The following is a 19,692-nucleotide window of genomic DNA, read 5'->3' on the forward strand; positions in this document are numbered from 1 at the left end:
TGGGCCAAGGCAAACTGGTGTTAACTGGTCATGCTGCAGAGGAAGTCAGGTCTGGAGTTCATCCTGGAGAAGGCGCTGTCCTAATACAAGATCCAATAAATGGAGTTGGCGAGAGATTTGTTTTGATGTATAGCAGTCTGCTCAGTTAGCTACCAGACATGGTTTGTTTCATGACCGAAACTAAAAGAGTAGGAGCTCATCTCGGTGAGACCGGGAGAGAATTTAGATTAATGCCATTGTGTTCTCAATGCGTCGTTGACTTTCCCTACGTACCATGAGCAAACGTGCCGTTCGGTTCCAATGAGATGGACAGGCTCATTAAGCAAACTCAGGATCTCTACAGTCACCCCCTAAGAGAGCCTTGCTGTGTATCCTCATTTTGGTAAAGAGCAATTTGTACTACTTTTAAAAGAATTCATCATTTTCTTGCTCATCTTGGTCCCAATCCAGCTGGAAGACAGGAGTCTTTGGAAGTTCTCCACACAGTCTGCTTGGGTGATGTTGACAGCCCCATGTCAGATACTTGGGAGGCTTGGAGATTTTAATTAAATGTCCGAACATCTGTGTGCTGAGATGAACCAAACCCCCAGAGAGCCCATCTTGCAGAGCCTCCCTACTGCGTGCGGGGCAGACATCCCAGTTCCCGTGGTGGAGAGGGCTCGGGGAGCCTCCTGACACAGGATTCCCCTTGGCCAAGGGACACAGCAGGTGCCGTCCCTGCCCACCCTCCTGCTGGGTGGATGAGACAAGGTGGAGGAGCACAGGGAGAGGAGGGTCAAGGCACACTCTGTTCCCTCTGTCCATCTCCAGCAGATGTTTCCTAAGGAGCCCCATCCAGCTGGCTCTGTTTACAGCAGCCCCCCGGCAGCTTTGGACTCTGAGCATTGTGCAGAATCATCCAGGAAACTGTGGACATTCCCATGTCCTGTGCCCAGAAAACCCTGAATTCGTAAAGTCTTGGCTTTGATTTTTCTTCATATAGAGAGGATGTGACTTCAGGGATGAGGCAACCTCTCACCGTGATTTATTGCGCTGTGTTGAGCAGGGAAACCTCTTGCCTGGCTACGTGTGGATGGCGGCCGGGTACACGGGGAGGAGAGTTCTCCCGGGCTTACAAATGCTGTAACAACTGTATCTGGTGACATTTAATTTAACCCTGTCACACCAGATCTGGGTTAGGTTTGATCCAGTCGTACCTGTGGGCATGCTCAGAGCACACCAGCAAGTGATGCTGGTGGGAAAGGGGGTGCCAGGGGGATGTGTTCCCTGCCTCTGCCAGGCTCCAGTACAGAGGGGAGACGGCATCCAGGAGAAATGCCTACCTGGAGTTTTATGCGAGCTTTGAATGCTGCATGTTATCAAATGCAGCCGCTTCAAGAGCGGTGGGTGGCAGGTCTCATGGTTTCCAGCTGCTCCATCTCTCATGCTGGAGTTGGGCTGTTTCCTCCACCCTGCTTGGCCACTGCTCGTCCTACCTGGACTCATCGGTCGAGGCCATATTCTGCTTCATCTTGTGTAAATGGAGCCTGAGCAAGCCCGTGGATTAACACAACAGCCACCACGCTCCATCACACAGACAAAGCTGGGCACAGCCCAGGTACCACCAGCACAGATGCTCTAAAGTGGATTTTAAAGCACATCCAAACTCTGCTGCCAGTATTTATGTGCCATATGTTGCAATGGTAATTACTTACTGTGCTTCTCAATGGAACAGAGCATTGGGGTTGTTTAGATCCCTCTGGTGATGTTAGTGGCTTCTGGGTCCACCAGAGGAACAGAACTCATTGCATTTTTATTTTCAGTGCAAGCGCCGGCACTTTCCCTTGTAGTGAGCAGGGCTGAGGGTGTTCGGGGAGAGCCAAAGCCCCAAGTTTGCTGTTCAGCACAAGATCTGGCTGGTGGCATCTGTCACCAGGACACGGTGCTGCTGGGGGAGAGCCTCCTGCGCCCATCACAAACAGCCTTCAATTACGCCTGCGCAAGAGGAGCAAAGTTATTTTCATAAACCACGCTAAGTGATGAGTTACGTGGTTTAGAGCTATTTTTGTAGCAAGATAAAAGAATGCTAATTCGGTCATTTACCTAACTTCCCATCACAGTAAAGCAGATTATTTATATGCCAGGACTTTCTTCTTTTCCTTCCTAAATAACTCATTGATGACAAAGGATGCTTCACTGCGACAGGCAGCATTATGCAAAACTAGGGCTGATTTAAAAACAAAAAACTATTCCCGTTGAAACTCTTTTTTTGATGGTCATGTGGAGTTTCAATTACACACAATTTTTTTGCATCGTTCATTGCCTTCAAGTGGAAATTTTCAGGATGTGCTGGAAAACCTCCAGTGATTGAAGGCCTCCCTAAAGGCCTGGTGTATTAAATCTCCACCAAGAAAAATACACATTTGTGTTGAAAATACAGAATAAACTGTACCTTGTTTATACGTTTTGTCACTTTTTCTTACTCTGAAAAGAAACCTAAACCATCTGTACTAAACATTGTTCTGTGCTGCACTGTTCTGCCTGCCTTCTATGGGTGGGAACTGGTTCTTTGATCTTCAGTTCAAAGAGGTTGAAGAGGCTGTTTCTGTGGTCTGCAGAGAATTTCCTTCTGCTTCTACAGCATGTCTTGATTAACTCCGTGTTTCTGGGAAGGCTCTCGCCATCCATCCAACCAAAGAGATGCTTACACCTTGTGTAACATTACTGCAGAGTGGATGAAGTTTGCTTCCAAACACGACAGCCTTCATCCGCACCCACCTTACCCGGTGGAGGACGTCACCCCCCGATGCGCAGGAGGGTGGTAACGCGAGCAGAGCCCTGCAAACGAGCATTTGAGGCTACCGGCAAGACCTGATCACGTCCGACCAGACCCGCAGGCAGCCAAGTTGGCATCCAGTTGCTGGCTGGGAAGCGAGCCGCGCCAGAGCGGAGGTGCTCTCTCCGCTGGATCCTTAATGACCTGGATGTCTCGGGTCCGATGTCACCGAGCGGTGTGATTTGTCCCTTGCCAAGGGACCTGCTCTCTTCAGGACTTGTATGTTGTGGCCTTTCGCAACGCCGCTGTTGTTAACTTAATCGAACGTTTAAAGCAAGGGGGAGGGAGAGGAAATCATTAGCGGCTGCATTAGCTTCTACCCTGGATTCTGTGCACAGCATTCGCTCAAATTAAATAGCTGTTTGGATTCAAGTGACTCCTCCAGCGTGAGCTAATGAAACCGGTCCTGTGGTTCAGTGGTGGCAGCAACCAAAATCCTGGTTCTAATCCAAACTGCATTTTTTTCTCTTAATGAATTAATCAGCTGATTACATGCGTGCGATAGCTCATTAGAGAGGTGCGTGGCAACCTTTGGAAGGAAATTATTGGCTTTGCGTGGCCTGGAGGCCTTTACATCACAGGAGCGCGCTCCTTAGAGTATTGCAGCACCATATGTGTTGCTCTAATTAATGGGCGTTGTTCCTGGGGTCGTTTGATCTCAGGAAAATAACTGTAAAAATTTGAATACTGTAAACTTTTGAAAACTTGGAAGAAAAACTCAAACAGCCAAAAGCAATTTCTCTTTAATGTAGCTTGTGGTGGCAGTGATTTTTTTTTTTTTTTTTTTTTTTTAAATTTTAAAAGCTTCCACCCTATTTAATGGTAGCTGCAGAGATAAAGTGAAGTGTAATTTGGAAATTAGTTCCGGATGTTTGAGTTGTAGCTTTATTTTAGTAATCTGGGTCATTAATTTTGTTGAATAGTGTGTTTTGATTTCCTTCCCCTGCGTGTGTGAAGCACAATGGCACCCAGGGTATAAAGGGACTTCCAGCAGGAAAGGGAGCTTTCAAATTCCTCTCCCCACTGGATGACCCTACAAAAACAAAGCCATTTATCTGTGGTTATCTGGCATGGATGGCAGGAGGTGAGCGGTGGAGATGAGCACTGCGGTGCTTTGTGCTCCTGCTGCAGCTGGGGCCATTGGGCACGGTGGGGAGGGACCTCACCAGGGCTGTCCCCACCAGAAAGCGAAGGGTTGGGTTCAGGTCAGGGTAAGGGTTTAGGCTTTCAGCCATGACAGGAGCCTTTTGAAACAAATAAAAGCAACTTGAAGCTTGATTAACGAGCAAAGGTGCAGTTTCGTAAAGCTTTTCAAAGAATATTAATGAGAGGGATCTTTTGAGTGAAAAACTTCTGCTTTGGATTGCCCTGAAAACTTGGAAATTGGGATATACCAGCATCCTCTCCATGCATGTTGCGCATCCAAAGAGTCTCCAGAGGTGTGTTGCGAGTCACTGCGAGTGCCAGTCCTCGCTGCAGAGTGGCATCTGGAGCAACACCAGTGGCCATGGTGCGGACCAGGGAGAGGTGCCCACGGGTGTCACAACCAACAGCCCTCGGGCAGAGCATTGTGGGCGCTGCATGCACCCCTGTCAACAGGGGCGAGAACTTAAACCCAGTTTCCTCCTCTGGCATTGATGGGATGGGGATGGAGCCGGTCTGGGAGTGTGGGATGCTGGTGCAAAGCTGAAGGTGCAGTCGGGGTATGTGCAGAGAAGCCAGGGACTGGGGGTAAAGCTCTGCTCTCCTCTCCACTCGGCAACGTGTTGGGTAAACCGAGAATAACAGTCAAATCCCTCAGCAAAGGGAGTGTTAGCAACTCTGCAGGATTAAGGCTGGTTTTCCCCTGTATGATTATGCAACATCAAGGACAAAAAAAAAAAAGACCCTGATTTTTGGGGCTAAGTTTTAGAAACATGGTCATTATAATAATACAAGAGCAGGCAGAAGCACGGAACTGGCTGGGGTAGTGCTTTTCTGCTTATCCTGATTTCTGTTTTGCCGTTTATCCTGTTTATCCTCTCCTTGTTATCCTGAACTAGTTTGTCATCTTGTAAACACCAACCTACAACCCTCAAAAGGAAATCATCAGGAAGAAAACTTGCTGACTGAGTCCTTTTTTCGCCTGTGGCAGTTGAATAAGCCCATCAGCTTATATAATATTAATATTTGTAAAAGCAAACCTACGGAGCTCATAAATCTTCCATAAAAGAGGGACAATATCTACATCTATTTTAAAATGAAGCAGGTAAGTAGGTTCTAGGACAAAAGGGTATTGATACAAAAGAAGTGGATAGATGAAAGAAACGAAATTGCCATTTTAATCTGAAAATTGGCTCTGCATAAGTGATACCAGAGGCTTCACTGCTGCTGGAGCCAGCGTTTTGTACAGGGTCATCACTTGGTCCTGGAAAGCCCCAGTCCCTGGCTGCTGCCGCAGCAGCATCACTCCCTGGTATTCCATTCAAGTGGGTTAAGGAGTAAAAAAAAAAGTCCAAAATTGAAGCAGGTCTTGTTTGCGGCAGCAGAGAGGGCTTCATTACCATTTTTCCTAACTTTGTATCTTCTCCAAAAGAAAAAAAATATTACCTACAAAAACATTCTTCAGTTTTGGATTCTGTTAACCATTTTTTTTAAGGCAAGAAGCAGGCTTCTCCCCATTACGCTATGCCACAACAGTATGGGAACCCAGAGAAGAAAAAATAATAGAGCTTATTTTTAGCCAACCAAGTGAGCAATCTGTCTCCGAACATGCACACAGAGCAGCTCCGTGGAGGAATGACGCTTCTGTGTCACTGTTAACACAGTCCCTTTTCAAAGGAAAACTGTGCTTTGAAGCAGCTCCTTTAAGATATCTTTTATTGGGTACCACCTGCAGTGGGATGGGAGGGGTAAAATCAAACTATTTAAAGATTGTAGGGATACAAAGGAGGGGAAAACTCTTATCTCCCCCCCCCTCTTTTTTTTCCTAATTTTTCTTCAATTCTTGAGTTGTGTTGTCTCTGGATGGCTGATCCCATGAGACCACAGGGGATGGGGCATGGGCAGCACCCAGGGAGCCTCCGTTCTCTTGGTCCCACGTGGTGAACATGTTGCAATGGCTTTTCCCCACTGCCTGGGACGTGGTGTGAGTCTTGCCGTCCCATGTGGGGCAGGGTGGGATCTCCAGCCCCATGCAGGCATGGTGTTTGGTCAATAAGCGTCCCAGCTGTGGTTTTTAAGGGGTATGGATGTGCTTCTGCTCAGCGCTGAGCAGTGTGAGGGCTCTTGCGGGCAGCTGTGTGGAGGGGAGACGCAGATGGACGGGCGTCTTTGGATGTCTTTTCTTTCTTTTTTTCCTGGCCCTAAGCACAATGTGAAATCTTTAATTCTGTATTGCTCGGTGGTGAAGCTGGATCAGAAAATTCATTGTGGTCTTGGCTTGGTCCCTCCAGCTTTCCCCAGCCCTATCTTTGCCAACTCCCAGCACTGGAGGAGAAATCCATCGTGCGGGTCCACTGTTGATGGTGGGACATGTTGGCTGGGTCCAGCCTGGCAGCCCCCCACGGTTGGGAATGGAGTTTCCAGTGTGAGCAGACAGGACTAATGGATGGGAGACCAGGGAAATCTATTGGAGTATTTTACAGATGAGGAACTGGGGGCCAGAGACACAGAGATGATTCCCACAAAAACTGAGCTGGGATGCCACGAGCCCCAGACCAAGGTGTGTACCCCAGGCCATGGCAGGAGTTTTGTAGTGCAGCCACACTCGTTCCCAGCTTGTCTCGGAACTGGAAGATGGTGAGATATTGGCTCAATCTGAATTATGTGGTGAAGCAATTTTTTTCCCTCTTAAAATAGGGAGTTGCTGAAGCTGAATCTTCTCATGGGATTAGGTCAATTCATTTAGTGCAGCACATTTTTAAGGGAAAGTTTTTATCGTGCCAACTCAGGCAAGAAATACATTCAAAGAATTTTAGTATTCAGCTTAAATCACTACTTCATTTAAACATTTTAAGCTAATGAGAATTGGGGGAAAAAAAGCTCTTTTATTTTTTTTAAAAAGTGGAAATAAGAAGGGAATGTGTTGAAGTTATTTCAGTGAAAATGGTTTCATATTTTTCATTTATGGAAGTTTATAAGTTTAGCTTTTGTCCTAATTAAGGACAAGAATATAGCTGAAAAGCTTTCACAGGGCACACAGACAATTAGCCAGACAATTCCTGCTGGTCTTTCTCATCTCCAAGTCCAGCTGTATTTTCCCTAATGAAATTTTTGCCACAGTGAAGGTAGAATGTGGAAGTTCAATATTATGGATCAGCTTTGCTTACAAGGAAAGGGGAAACTGGCCAGAACCCATACACTGGAAAAGAGATGGATGAGAGCGATATCACAGAGGTCTGTAAAATTATGGAGCAAGGCATGATAAACATGATGGTCTAGATGAAAAATCACATACAGAAAAATCAGTGCTTGCAAGGTAGACCAGGCAAAAGACTTGTGATATCTGCCTGTTCCTCCCATCTTTTCTTTAGGGAGCCCTCCATTTGCTCTGGGGTGTCCACTTGTGTTCGTGCTTTTTCTGTCCCTTTGGGTTAAGAATGAGAGATCAGCAGGACCTTTGTGGGACCTCACCATGCCTTTGCTTCCCTCAGCCTTTTGCTGCCACCTCTTTCTCCAGGAGGGCCTGAGCAAAGCTGAGTTGGATACATCTCCGGTGTAGCAGTGTCTCCACTGTCATTAGAAGATAAATGCTGCTGTCTCCATGGCCAGGGAACAAACCAAATTAAACCCCACCATCCTCGGCAATTGATGGGCCGGCTGCCGAGCTCCGTGTCACAGCCGATTTCTCATGAACAATCAGGGGCGAATTGTATCTCTAATTTCTGTCACAAATGTTTTTGCTATGCAAAGGGACAAATAGGAGCAGGGAGAAGAGGAGAGAACGCTTGGCCTGGCCTTCAGCCTGATGGTGAGGGAAGGCTGCGACAATGCTAATGTGGTCCTAGGAAGGTGGTGGCTATTGGGGTTACATTAAGCAACAAGAAATGGCCAGATAAGCTGCTTTCTCTTGCTGTAATAACACCCACCCTGCTAAAATAAGGCAGCATGAAGGAGGGTGAGGAGGGAAGGGAATTGCCAGTGAGAAACCCGGCACAGGAGACCACGTTCCCCAACGGAGAGTCACACCAAGTGTGGGGGAATCTGTCGTAAAGTTCTGTAAGTGTGAAATTGTCTAATTGGGCTTGCCAGAGAGGGGCCGGGGATGCTGTGGCATTCGGGGCTGCTGCTGCAGGTGACATTGAGCTATGAGATGTTCAGATTGCAGTGATAAGCAGGTACCAACTTTCGGCACTAATCTGACTTTAATAAATTTGTGGCGTATTGACTGCAGTGGAAGTCTAGATAAATATCATCTTCAAGAGGCTCAATAGATCAATGCTTTTTTGATACAGATAAAGAAAATAGAGGGTAGGTGTTTATGGCATTCCCTGCATGCAGTGTTATTATTCTTTGCTGATCCTTCTGCTATGGTAGGGGAGGGGAGCAAGAAGGAAGGTAAAAAAAGGATTTAGAAAGATAATTCACCAGACATTTAAAAAGCAGTTGTAAGAAGGAGATTTATGGCATTTTCTTCATCAATTTTAGGCTGAAAAGAGGAAGATCTTCATAAAGATGCATTGTCCTCTGAAAGACAAATTCCTGTCAAATGTGGTCTTGGTTTTAATGAGGGGGATCACTGGCACATGGCTGTGCTTGCTTAGGCTTTGGCAAAGAGGGACGTGCGGGTGTTTCACAGATTCCTGCTGCTTTCTGGTGGTGGACATACCCATATCTGGCTCTAAATGCTTTAAGGCAACAGGCAGAGAGATGGTTAAACCATGGCACACTGAAACGCTGGAGAGGAGGGCGCATTTATTTCTCTTCTCAAATCAGTCGGCCCTGTCGGAGGCTGCGGGTGACTGAGGTTTCAGCTTCACCGTTAAGCCAGTCCTGGCACTTCCGATGCTGCTGGGGTGAGTGTGACTCTGCCGATCTATCCCCTTGAACAAATAATCCAAAGCTGAGAAATCCATTGCCGTTATCAATGGGATTTTCTTACAGTGTGGGTTGCTGGTTTTGTTTTGTTTTTTTTTAATCCATGTATGTTTTGGGTTTGTGGGGTTTTTTCTTTCTTTTTAAATGATGAGGGCTTTAATCACCAGGAATGACTTTTTGGTGTTGGCCATATTCTAGGGGAAGGCTGTTGCAGGATTTTCCTCTGCTCCCTGTCCCCGTACTCCTCCCTCCTGTGGTGGAAGGGTGATGGCACTGCTGGGAAACTGCCAGCTCTCGCTGGGGCGGTGTTCAGTTCTTGGAAGCTGAAACTTTGCAGCTGCAGTGCTCATGTTGCCTGGGAACTGGTGGGAAGGGACCAAGCCAAGGTCCCACCACACGTGGTGGCCTCTGAGGAAGAGGCTTGGCAGGTTACATCTCCATGGTGTTTTCCTCCAGAGGGCTTGGTTTTGTGTCAATGCTGAGGTAATCTGCCTTGGATCCTGGATGACTCCGTGACTCAGAGGGACCTCAGAGACTTTGTGGTTGGGTTTGCTTCCAATCAAAATCTTGCTGTCGTGAAGGTCAAGCCACCTTCATAGAATCATTTAGGTTGGATAAGACCCTTAAGATCATTGAGTCCAACCGTTAACCTGATGTCCTCAAACCATCAGGGCACATTGAGGGGGCTTGGACCACAGGGATGTCCTCATCCTTGTGTTCCAGCTCATCTCCACCAGATGAAGGGAGCCTCTGCCAAGCTGTTTGCACCCTTAATGCACTGTAATCTCACAGCTCGGCCGCCCCAGCCATGCATGGACTGGAAAGCAGCAGAAAGTTGCAGCAGGTCAATCAATGTCACAGCAGGATGATGGCGTTGTGGCAGATCAGCTGAAGGGACCCAGAGAGCAGGCACAGTCCTCGTGCTGATGTGGGGGGACTTGCAAAGGGCGCTTGGCCATGGAGGTGTTCCCCACGCTGGCAGGGAGGAGGAAAGGTCCCCTCCTCTCACCTCTCATGGGAAGCTGTGACCTTACTGTGGTGCCCGCAGGGGACAGCAGAAAGTTTAAATCCCAGCACATATGGTCAGAGAGGTCTGTCTGAGACAAAATTGGACAAAACCCAGCTGCTCTGCAGCCTTGGACGGAGGTCAGTGAGGTTCCTGCATCGGACCCAGGGACGATCCCCAAGACCTCCACAGGCTCCTGCTAGCAATGAGGTCCCGAGGGAGGTGGCACTGCCTGGCCCTCGTGACGGGCAGAGTTCCTCCCCTCGCTGTGCTCAGCCCTGCAGCAAGTTTCCAGTAAGAGCTGCCAGTGTCTGAGGGCTGAATCCAAGGTGCCGGTGTGACCCTCGGGTTGGGGCTGCGCTGCCGCCGCTGTCAAAGATGCTTTGCAGCCAGGTGGGAAAATGAGATGTCACCCTTAGAACGCGTGACGGTCACCGAATCCCGTTACTGAAGCGATGTGTACAGATCCGTCCTGACGCATCCATTTGTTAGCAGAGACTGCATGGTTCGATGGGGAAAGCCGGGTATAAACATGGAAATGGAAAAATTATTTCCAAGTGGAACAGATGGGACCTTCAGAGCATCTTTCCCTGCACCTATATTTTCTTCATTTCCTTTTCTCATCCCCTCCCCTTCTCATTTCACAGGACTGGCTGACAAAATTTGGGTATCTGCCTCCTCCGGATCCTGTCACAGGACAACTGCAGACGCAGGAGGAGCTCACCAAGGCCATCACTGCCATGCAGCGGTTTGGGGGGCTCGAGGCGACGGGGGTCCTAGGTCAGTGGCTCATGATCCCTCCTCTCCTGTGCAGGGGGATACAGGGACGGCTCCTTGCAGGTCCGGGGAGGAGAGGGGACTTGGTGCTGAGTTGTGGAGTAGTTTCAGCTCCAGAAAAAGCTCGTGCAGGTGGAACGTATGGCCCAGTTTGCAGCTGTAAGAGTAATTACATGGCTCAGGTGTTCTGTTGCCTTGTGCTTTCAAGAACCTGAGGCAAGCAATTATTTCACCAGACCCACACACCCCTGGGGTTCCTGTCGTGCTTAAAATAGCTCTTGGTGTAATCAAAAAAAACCCCAAAACCCACAAAAAAAAGACAAGGAAAAAAAAATACAGAGAAACTAAGGCTGATAGGTTGTCCTGTTCAAAGTCTTAATTGCAGCATCAAATTGAGTTGAACAAAAATCCTGATTAAGCTCCTAATTTGTGTACATAGATATTCTAGTTTCTTCACCGCTGGGGCACAGCGCAGGGGAGGGAGGAAGATGGTGTCGCATCACCACAGCACCGCTCGCTCCTGCCGTGGCACGTAGGGCCACGAGGTGCCTGTGGAGCTGGCGAGGGTCTCCTTGGCTCTTGCTGAGCCGCAGGGCCCCCAGCCACCCCCCGGTTGCCCCCAGCCAGCCGAGAGCCCGTCACCTGCCTCAGCAGCTCCACCGGCCAGCATGGACAGGGTGATGGGTGGCTTCGGCCTGACGTAGTGGCCACATCTGCTGGGAGGGAGCGGCCCAAGGCCTGGCTGAGGTGACACAAGCTCCCTGGCATGGCCGGGGTTGTTCCTCTCTACGTCCTTATTGAGGGAAGAAGAAAGGCAGCATTATCTTGGCCCTCAGAAGGGCGCCTGTCTGCTCTCCTCCCTTCCCTGATGTGCGGCCATGACCTCCCGCCACGTGGCCAGATTTCTTCCGCTGCTCAGGACAGAATTAGCAAGAAGCTGCTAATTAGCCCGCCGGTCTCCGTCCATTCTGATGCCTGGCAGCCTCCGCTGGTCCCCTGGAGCAGCTGCCGCCTGAGCAGCCACCGGCCGCGTCCCGTTACTGGGACCTTCCCTTTCTGCTCTTAATTGAGTGCGTGCAATTATTTCTTTTCCACCTTATCACAAGCTGCAGGAGGCCCGGGAGCAAGGACGGCCTTTCTAATGCATTCATATTTTCATTTTTAGAGAGGGTGTTTGGAACAGGCCTGAGGGTTTCCCTGGGCAGGTCACGGACATGGGTTTGCATCTGAAAATAAAGCGTTTAAGTAAAAAGGTAAAGCCAGCAGGGAAAATGGGCGAAAGAACAAGTACCCTGCCTTTCAGCAGATGAGAATAGGGGCTTTAAGTTCTCATTCAGTTTTAAAAATAAAAAAGAAGGAATATGAACATTTTCCAAATGAGGTCCTAGCCGAAGAGTGATATAGTTTATTTAGATGTGAACGTCTCTCTGCTTTGCCAGGGGAATAATGGGAAATTCAACAAGAGAGAATAAAACAGAATAATTAAAAATTTATGTTTTAAAACATAATCAAAGCTGGCCACAGGTGGTTTTCCACACAAAATTTCAAGATCTGTAAAGTGTCATGCAAGAGGTAACCTGCTGCATTTTCTCCTGAAATCGATAAAACTGTCCATTGGCACTAACAGCAGAGCTGGCGTCTAACCGCACGGCCGTGGGGCGTCATCTCCCCTGACCTCCTGGCAGCCCCAGCTGGTGGGTGCTTTGAGGAAATGGGCTTTCAGCAGGAATTGCTGCTGCTGCTGGGTGCAACTGCGGCACGGAGGAGGCCCAGTGCCCCATGGGTGGCACCTCGGGTGATGCTGGGGCTGGCGCCATGCCCCAACTCTTGGGGCATTGCCTTTTGCACTGCTGCTGCATCCTCAGCACTTCCCTTTCCATCTCCCTGTCCCCCCTGCAATTTCTTAGCCATTCTCATAATTTCTTTTTTTTTTTTTTTTTTCTCCTAACCCTAGATGAAGCCACGCTGGAGCTGATGAAGACACCTCGCTGCTCTCTGCCTGACCTCACCACCACAGAGACCAGGAGGAAGCGATTCGTGCAGGCTGTCACCAAGTGGAGCAAAAGGAACTTGTCTTGGAGGTAGGAATTCATCCTCCTCTATAGAAATGTTGCAGCAAAGGGCTGATCCCATGCAGACCTGGGCTAAATGCGGCTTTGTGATGAGTTTCAGGGCGATGTGCTAAAATATGTCTCTCCACGCTCCCAGGACACCACAGACTAATTGTTTAAACTCTTCTCTTGCTGATCCCAGCCTTGGCTTCTGGACCCGCTTGGCCGCCAGCTGGGAACGGTGCGGATTTGGCTGGTGGATTAACAGGGAGCTTTTTGCTGCGTTGCAATGATTAGAGCATCATTTCTCTTGAGTTCATTGGGATGTAGCGCTTTCTCAAGCAGCTGTCACAGACTTGGCTGGGTACCGACAGGGCTTCATCTCTTGCCACACCTGAGTCCAAGGGCTGGGAGTGTTTTCTGGATAATAGAGTCATTATTTTGCACCTAGCCCTTGCCATCAGGGACTGATGTGTGTGGGTCACTCTGAACCTGTACCACGCAGAAGTTCAGGTCCACCCTCCAGAGTCCCTACAGCCATGCTGCACGTCATGGTTGGCAAACAAGCTGATCCCTGTCCCACCAAAATTTGTGCTTTTTGGGATTCATTTTTCCTCCCTCAAAGACCACGTGCTGCAGTGACTGTTCCTCCAAGAAAGGTGAGCACCATGAGGTGCTTGTACTATGCTGAACATGCATGTGGATGCTGTGGAGAGATCTCCTTATTTATAAGAAGTTTCTCTTTGATCCTGACAGTCCCTAGAGTGAGTCCACCTCCTACTGCAGTTACAAATCTCAACTTGGATGTCACTGTTGACACATGTTGAAACTGTGGCCTTGCCAAGGATTTGATCCATGTTCCAGCACATCACTCTGAGACCTTATTTTCAGAAAAGATAAACATAATTCATCTTCAGTAAGAAACAATTTTGGCTCATGGATGGCTTCTCGTAGTGAAGTGACCCACGTTATAAAAGCTCAGCCTGTCCCTCTGTTAACCAGCCTCATCTTCACGGGTAAGAGGAGTAAACCTCGTGTTTCAGAGAGGGAAAAACTCCCTTTGGGCAAATCAATAAAACCTGCTCTGATGTCCCATGAGCTGCCACTGCCAGTGCAGGGGGATATCTTCTGCACAGCCCTGACTTCAGCAGTTCCTCTGAGCAAAGCTGGGCTGGACAAACCCAACCCATGCCCACAGCAGGGCAGGTGTGGTGGCCAGGCGGTGTGGTCAGGAGCCCAGTGCTGCAGGTTCCAGCAGGACTCCAGACGAGTGGCCCAGTGTCCACAGTCCCAGGCTGGAGTGAAGCACAGAGGAGGAATGAGGTCAGGCTGTTCTGGTGGATGCAGCCCTGGGATGGCCCCTGCCTCCCACCCCCTTGGAAACTATCAAAGATGGCCATAAAAAGGGGTTTAGGTGCGAGACGATTTTATATGTATGATATAAAAATATCCATCTCCTGACAAAACTCATTTCTGCTTTTTATTCTTTGATCCTTTCCAAGATCTTGGCTTTTGTTCAAGAAAGGGCTGTATTTTATACCTGGAGATTGTAGAAGCCAACAGAAGGCTATAGCATTGTAGAAACTCCAACATAGTATTTACTTCCAACACTTGAGATTAAAATAGCTTTTTTGAAATGGCTGTGAAAATCTGCCAATAGAGACGTAAAGTTTTACACGCTTACCTTTTCCACATTGATTGAAGATTTTCAAAAAAGAAAACAAAACCAAGTTCTAGTATGCCATGCATTTAAAAACTGAAGAAAAACCTGAACAGGAACGGCTGGAATAAACGGGTAAGCAAAGCTGTACAAAAGGATGATCTCGGGATAGGCACCCACACTGATAGAGAAGGCAGCGTTTGGCAAACAAAATTTTATAGGCATGCAGGTTGCTCTTGCTCAGGCTTGTGGGGTTTTTTTAACCCTTGAGTAGAGCTGGCCTCTGGGACTGGAGGGCTCAGGGAGCAAACCAGTACAGGCTGCATCAGTACGGTACAGCCTCAGAGCATCCCAGTACAGGGTCAGACACACACGGTCTTCTGTTCCTCATCTCCAGGGCAAGTTTCCAAGATATTACAGTGTATAAATCTTCTTCTCATAGGACTTTTTTTTTTTTTTTTTTTCTGCATCGTACGTAGGTACCGGGGTACTCAGTAAGCGGATGAGGTGGCGGTGGGACAGATTTGTGATGCGGCTGGAGCGGGGCGCAGTGTGCTGCGGTTGCCCTCTGCTGGTGTCCGCACCGGGACCTGCCTGCAGCGAGTTCCCCCTCACATTTGCAGCCTGGTTTTCCTTTTGCTAGTTTTGCTTTATTGCTTCTGGTTGTGCCCCGCAGAAGGGGAGTTCACAGCTGGCATCTGTCTCTTCCCAGGCGCTCGCTATCTCTTTGCAGTCATGGGAAATGCAGCGTCAGGGCTGTGCCCCCTCTCTGCGTGCTTTAAACTCCCTGGGGTAAGGGGAAGCCACCGAAGCTCAGCTTTCTAAATTTCCCAGGTTTTTTCCTTGCTGAAATCTCAGCCTGCTGCTGAACTGAGCTGACTTTCATCCATCTTTAGTTAAGGGCAAGTCCCTGGTGCCATTTCATCAAAGCCGCAGTCTTTGAAACTGCGATGCTCGGGACATGGGGTGCCGGAGCTGGAGTGAACGCAGGCGGCAGGGGAGCAGTGAAGTCTGTCAGTCGCTGCCTACCGTTGCTGCAAGCATCCTGAGCCCACCCGCAGCGGAGGTGTGTCACCGCCTGAGCTGAGATGTGGATTTACAGAAGTGTGGAGGGGTGATGGCCAGGCAGGTACCACTGGGTAAAGGTGTGCAACCAGGGTAACCCCGCTCCCAGGCTCCCTTCCCCATGGTGGCCCTGATCCTCCCGCTTTCCTCTAATCCATGGCATCCCACCATGGGGACCTCCCAGCCCAAGCGCAGCTGGTCACAGACAGCCATGCCCCTCATTTCCTGGGGGTCACAGTTGCCCAAGGCGGGCAGGAATGTCACCCCCCAGTGCAGAGCTGCTTAAGGGCTGTCATAACGTGCCCATCACCCATTATGGGACCCTTGCAGGAAAAGTCCTGAGCAGCTGGAGCAGAGTGCAGGCAGCTGCCATGCTGGCGTCCACCGCCAGCGCAGGGAGCAGCAGAGGGGCACAATGGCTGGGGCGGGTGATGAAGCATGGCAGCCCCACTCTGGCAGCACCCCCTGGAGCAGCTGCTCCTCTCGCAGTCTGAGATCTGATTTCGTAGAATCCTAGAATGGTTTGGGTTGGAAGGGACCTCAAAGCCCATCTAGTCCAACCCCCCTGCCATGGACAGGGACACCCTCCACTAGACCAGGTTGCCCAAAGCCCCATCCAACCTGGCCTTGAACACTTCCAGGGATGGGGTATCCACAGCTCCTCTGGGTAACCTGTGCCAGTGCCTTACTGCCCTCATCGTAAAGAATTTCTCCCTAATATCTCATCTAAATCTCCCCTCCTTCAGCTTAAGGCCATTCCCCCTTGTCCTGTCACTCCCTGCCCTTGTAAACAGCCCTCTCCAGCTTTCCTGTAGCCCCTTTGTGTACTGGAAGGCTGCTGTAAGGTCTCCCTGGAGCCTGTTCTTCTCCAGGCTGAACAACCCCAACTCGCTCAGCCTGTCTTCATAGGGCCATGGTTTGTGCCATGGGTGGCCCCAGGCAGCTGGGAAAGTGCCTGTGCCATGGCAGCAAGCATCCATCCCTTCAACTGTCCCCTCGTCCCCACCCCCCAAAAAATCAATTTGGGTTTATCGGGCAATCCTTAGCCTGCTGTGTTTGGTAGTTATCAGCATTTATTTTATTTATCTGTGGTTTCAGGGCTGCAGAAGGTGAAGGAGTGCTTTCATTAACCAGCAATTGATTTCTCATACATCACTAATACTCTTTCACTTTTGGCTTTGGGAGGACAAAACCCAAAAAGGAACCCAGAAATCAAAGTAACCATTGGTCCAGGTGCCCCTCCTTAGCAGACAGACAGATCAGCCCTCTCTGGTCTCCACTAGCTTGGACCCAAAAATCTCTTTGGGATGGGACAAGTAAAGGAGGGGATCCAGGGGACAGGTGAAGGAGTGGCAGCAGCCGGGTGATAGTCAGCTTTGATTTGTCTGTGTGGTGGTGCTGCCACCTGGGTGAGCCCTTGAAGCCAAGCGGAGATGTTCTCCTCAGCATCCAGTTGTGCCACCTACAACCACATACTGCTCAGTAGCTGATGTTGCCTTGCACAGCTCCATCTGCTGTGGGGACAGATGCTCCTCGGGGTGTCCCGGTGTGTGGCTTTGCAGACAGCTTGGGGTCACGTTGCAGGGGTGGCTGGAGGGGGACTGAGCAGCCCAGTCCTCATCGCCTTCCCAGTGGCTTAGCGGGGCCGTCTGGAGGAGAGAGGTTTCTCTCCAATTACTCACATCAGGCTCTTGCTCACAGTTGGAGCTCTGTAAGGGGAGTCTCAGGAGGGATTAACATCCAAGAAGCAGCAGCACTGCTCTCCGCTGGGTACCTAAGCACCATTTACTACAAATAATAATAATAATCAAGGTGGGAGTAAGCTTATTTAGTCCTGTGTGTATCTGCATGATGTTAGAAATGTGCCTCCTTTTCAGTGGAACTGGGTAACACAACACCGACGAACATCCTATCGGCATAATAGGCTTCTCCTAATCTCATTGAAAACAATTAGCAGAGCTCCGGCAATCAAATCAGATACTGAATTGAAAAACCCTGATGGGATTCTCTTGAAAAATAGCGGTGGTAATGAATAAAGGATGGGGGATTTTTCACTTACACCTGCAGCATGCTAATAAAATGTGGGTCAGCTCAGAGGTGCAGGACCTTTTATAAGAAGCAATATAAGTATTGATACTGTTTCTGCCTTAATCTAATGTTTCTGGAGTCAAGGTTGGGATGAATGTTAATAATGTTTGTCTCTTTAGACAGGGCTTTTCATCTGCTGTCCTTTTACAGGGAGATCAGATTTATTATCCTCATTCTACAGCTGGGAAGGGAAGGGACTCATGTGGTCGAGCAGGGCTCAAGGAGGGAAGAGCAGATAATGTCCCCAAATTTAAGTCCATGCCCTAGGCACCAAGATCCTGGAGACAGGTGGACTGGAAATGCTGTGTTTTACATGTATAACAACTTGTTTGATAGAGATTAAAGCAGCAATGGGTTTACCTAAGTCTAGAGGAGTGTTGTAGAAGATGATGACACCTTAAAAGGTTAAAGAATCTCTAGAAACCAGGTGGCCTTTATTTTGTACTGTAGAGGTTTACATCCAACCACAGTCTCTTCTATAAATTAAAAATTGCCTAAAAATTGTCTTTTGTAATCCCATGCTCATATTATTTGTACCTCCATGCTGTCGTCTTTACAAATATGTTTTGTTTGAAGTCCTATGATTATTTGATGTTACGTGTACGTTAACTCATTTAGCTTAGTAGGTAAGGTCTTTCTTTGCCCAGAATAGTTTAGGGATAGCAAACGCGTAGATATGAGTGATTTTTGCTCAGCTGGCTGTGGTGTGTTTTGCCTGATTCACCCATCTCATTCCCAGTGTCTCTAGGATGGTGTTCCCAAGCTCTTCAGAGAAATTGTTAGTGATATTTCTGCTTTTCTCCCGAGTCCCTTTTTTCTCTGTCCTGGATTTAACCCTCACTAGTTTTGCCCAAGTCAGGAGGTGGTACCTACCTCGGGCTGCCTGTCTCTGAGGGCATGGGATATATGCAAATATTTGGGAAATCAAGAGCATCCAACCTCAGTCAGCGAGTCATTCCTACTCCCCTTCACTGATCCACAGTGTATCCCAGTACCCAAATTACTACTCGTAGGAAGAGCTTGAGTGATGTGACATCCCTTTCTGATACCTGTAATTACCTCTAGAGGTTTAGTCGGGTCATTACTTCGCATTGGTGCCGGGCAGTGATGTAATACTGAGCGATGCTCTCCCAGCTATATTATGTAGGAGGGCAAGTGAGGCGATCATAATTGTTGCTTCAGCCTTTAAAAATCTGTCAAGCCATGAATATTTCATGAACACTTTGGTTGGTGTGCTGGTACACAAGAAATAAAGTATCCATTATTACTGGGTTAAAGCTGGCCAGAAATTTTCCAGCAGAATTGGTTTTTGTCAATAATTACTCAGCCAACAGTAAATTTTCCTGGAGTGTGTTTATTTTTGTCAAAATTGTCAATGAAAGATTATCTAAACATACTCTTTTAGAAGCCAAGGTGCCTTGTTGCGTCTTTGTCTTTTCACCTCCTCTATTAAATTGACAATAGTAGGAATTCTTTTTCAAGGTTTGGATATACAGGAAACATTGCCCTTTTTCTCATTCCGGCTCAGACCGAAAGGGAGGTTTGAATCCCACGGCTGCAGGGCAAACACCAGCACACCGCTCGTCCCACCTGGCTTCTCTTCCAGGATGGGGACAAAGGGACGCTGCGCTGATACAGGGAAACCATAACAGCCCTGTGATGTGTGCAGTAGTGTCCTAAGCCCCTGCTCCTCAGTGCTTTTTCTACTAAGAAGCAAGGCAAGAGCTTCTCAACTACAGTGCTCCATCAGATAGCCTGTCTCCTGCAGGCAACAGGCTGGAAGGATTTTGAATGTGATTTACATAAAATGCATCCTTTTCTCTTCCTCCTTGTTATAGATTGCAGTCTCAGAGATTGCTGGCAGTGTACTGGTTTCAGAGAATATTTTATACCTCCAGCAGACATGCTGGGAAATATATGGAGGCAGCAAATCCATTCTGGATTTCTGCGTGCGTGTAATAAGAATGAGCAATGACCTGCTGTTTGTTGCAGAAAAACTGATGGGCCTGTGTGCGGTGCAAAGACTTCAGAAGTCAATAATCTTTGCGTATTTGGGTTGCACTTGGAACAAAAAAAGTGGTGAGAAAATAACTGTCAATAGATCTGAAGAGGAGCTTGAAAAAAGAAATGGGCAAGCTCTGGAAAGGGACTTATGGCGTTGGCATTTCCAAGGCTGGGCAAGGGTAGTAGTTCTGGGCACTAACAGCAGTTC

The 19,692-nt window shown here is 48.5% G+C and overlaps 1 protein-coding gene across 2 annotated transcripts in view; it reads left to right on the forward strand.

The window, feature by feature from the left end:
* MMP17 (matrix metallopeptidase 17) overlaps positions 1 to 19,692 on the forward strand; it is a 67,840-nt gene that overhangs the window by 32,662 nt on the left and 15,486 nt on the right. For both annotated transcript variants that reach the window (XM_075769539.1, XM_075769540.1), the window contains exons 2-3: positions 10,487 to 10,619; positions 12,571 to 12,697. In XM_075769539.1, coding sequence (XP_075625654.1) covers positions 10,487 to 10,619; positions 12,571 to 12,697 — 260 coding nt within the window. The remainder of the gene's footprint in view (positions 1 to 10,486; positions 10,620 to 12,570; positions 12,698 to 19,692) is intronic.

The sequence above is a fragment of the Balearica regulorum genome, chromosome 17 (assembly GCF_011004875.1).
Source record: "Balearica regulorum gibbericeps isolate bBalReg1 chromosome 17, bBalReg1.pri, whole genome shotgun sequence".
In the NCBI taxonomy this organism is placed as follows: domain Eukaryota; kingdom Metazoa; phylum Chordata; class Aves; order Gruiformes; family Gruidae; genus Balearica; species Balearica regulorum.